Consider the following 1,574-nt stretch of genomic DNA (forward strand, 5'->3'; position numbering starts at 1 on the left):
AACTTGGGCATTTTCATCTTGGGCATCTTCAGGTGCCAGTCTGGACCTTGGACATCGGGGGCATTTACATCAACTTTGGGGCCCTTGATGTTCACATCTGGTACTTCAATTTTACCTTCTACCTCAGGCACAGACACATCTACATCCCCCTTGATTTGGGGTCCTTTGAGATTTAGGTCAACATCCGGCATAGAAATACTGGGGGCTTTGAAATGCATATCAGGCATCTTGAACTTAGGGCCTTTCAATTTGCCCTCTGGTCCCTCAATGTCAATGTCTGGCCCACTGACGTCCACATGTGGCCCTTTAAGTTCCCCTTCCAATTTGGGAACATCTACATCCACCTCTCCTTTTGCCTTGGGGCTCTTCAAGTGTAGATCGAGGTCTGGCATAGAGATTTTGGGAGCTTTAAAGTGCATATCTGGCATCTTGAACTTAGGAGTTTTCCACTTGCCATTTGGGCCTTCCACAGCTACTTCTGGCATGTCAGCATCTAATTTCGGACCTTTGACATCCAATTCTGGACCTTTTAACTCTCCCTCCAGCTTTGGGGCAGAAACGTCAACATCTCCTTTGATTTTGGGTCCCTTTAAATTGAAATCGACATCAGGCATGGAGATCTTGGGGGTCTTGAAGTGCATCTCAGGCATCTTAAACTTGGGGCCCTTCAGCTTCCCTTCTGGACATTCAAGGCTCACATCTGGGACTTCAACATCCACCTTGGGTCCTGAGACATCAATGTCAGCCTTGGGCAGGTTCACATCCACGTCAGGGCCCTCTGCTTTGAGGCCAGGCATGCTGAACTTGGGCATTTTCATCTTGGGCATCTTCAGGTGCCAGTCTGGGCCATGAACATCCACATCTGGGGCATCAATGTCCATTTTGGGTCCTTTGATGTCAACATCTGGCACTTTCATTTCACCTTCTACCTTCGGCACAGACACATCCACATCCCCTTTGACTTTGGGGCCTTTCAAGTTTAAGTTCACATCCGGCATGGAGATCTTGGGGGTCTTGAAGTGCATCTCAGGCATCTTAAACTTGGGCCCTTTCAACTTCGCATCAGGACACTCCAGCTCAACATCAGGCACCTCCACATCCACACTGGGGCCTGTTAAATCTCCCTCCAATTTTGGTACAGACACATCCACATCCCCTTTGACTTTGGGGCCTTTCAAGTGTAAGTCCACATCCGGCATGGAGATCTTGGGGGTCTTGAAATGCATGTCAGGCATCTTAAATTTAGGGCCTTTCAACTTTGCATCAGGACACTCCAGCTCAACATCAGGCACCTCCACATCCACACTGGGGCCTGTTAAATCTCCCTCCAATTTTGGTACAGACACATCCACATCCCCTTTGATTTTGGGGCCTTTCAAGTGTAAGTCCACATCAGGCATGGAGATCTTGGGGGTCTTGAAGTGCATCTCAGGCATCTTAAACTTGGGGCCCTTCAGCTTTCCTTCTGGACCTTCGAGGCTCACATCTGGAACTTCAACGTCCACCTTGGGTCCTGAGACAGCAACATCAGCCTTGGGCAGGTTCACATCCACATCTGGGCCCTCTGCTTTGAA

General features: G+C 49.1%; 1 protein-coding gene across 1 annotated transcript; it reads right to left on the minus strand.

Moving 5' to 3' along the window:
- Window positions 1–5: 5 nt before the first annotated feature.
- On the minus strand, window positions 6–1,571 carry LOC113223150 (neuroblast differentiation-associated protein AHNAK-like; the record flags this gene model as incomplete). Its single annotated transcript, XM_026452702.2, has 1 exon — window positions 6–1,571. A coding segment is annotated over one exon (1,566 nt), but the record flags the coding sequence as incomplete, so codon positions are not given.
- Between the last annotated feature and the right edge of the window lie 3 nt (window positions 1,572–1,574).

Source organism: Piliocolobus tephrosceles, unplaced genomic scaffold (assembly GCF_002776525.5).
Source record: "Piliocolobus tephrosceles isolate RC106 unplaced genomic scaffold, ASM277652v3 unscaffolded_39290, whole genome shotgun sequence".
NCBI classification, from domain to species: domain Eukaryota; kingdom Metazoa; phylum Chordata; class Mammalia; order Primates; family Cercopithecidae; genus Piliocolobus; species Piliocolobus tephrosceles.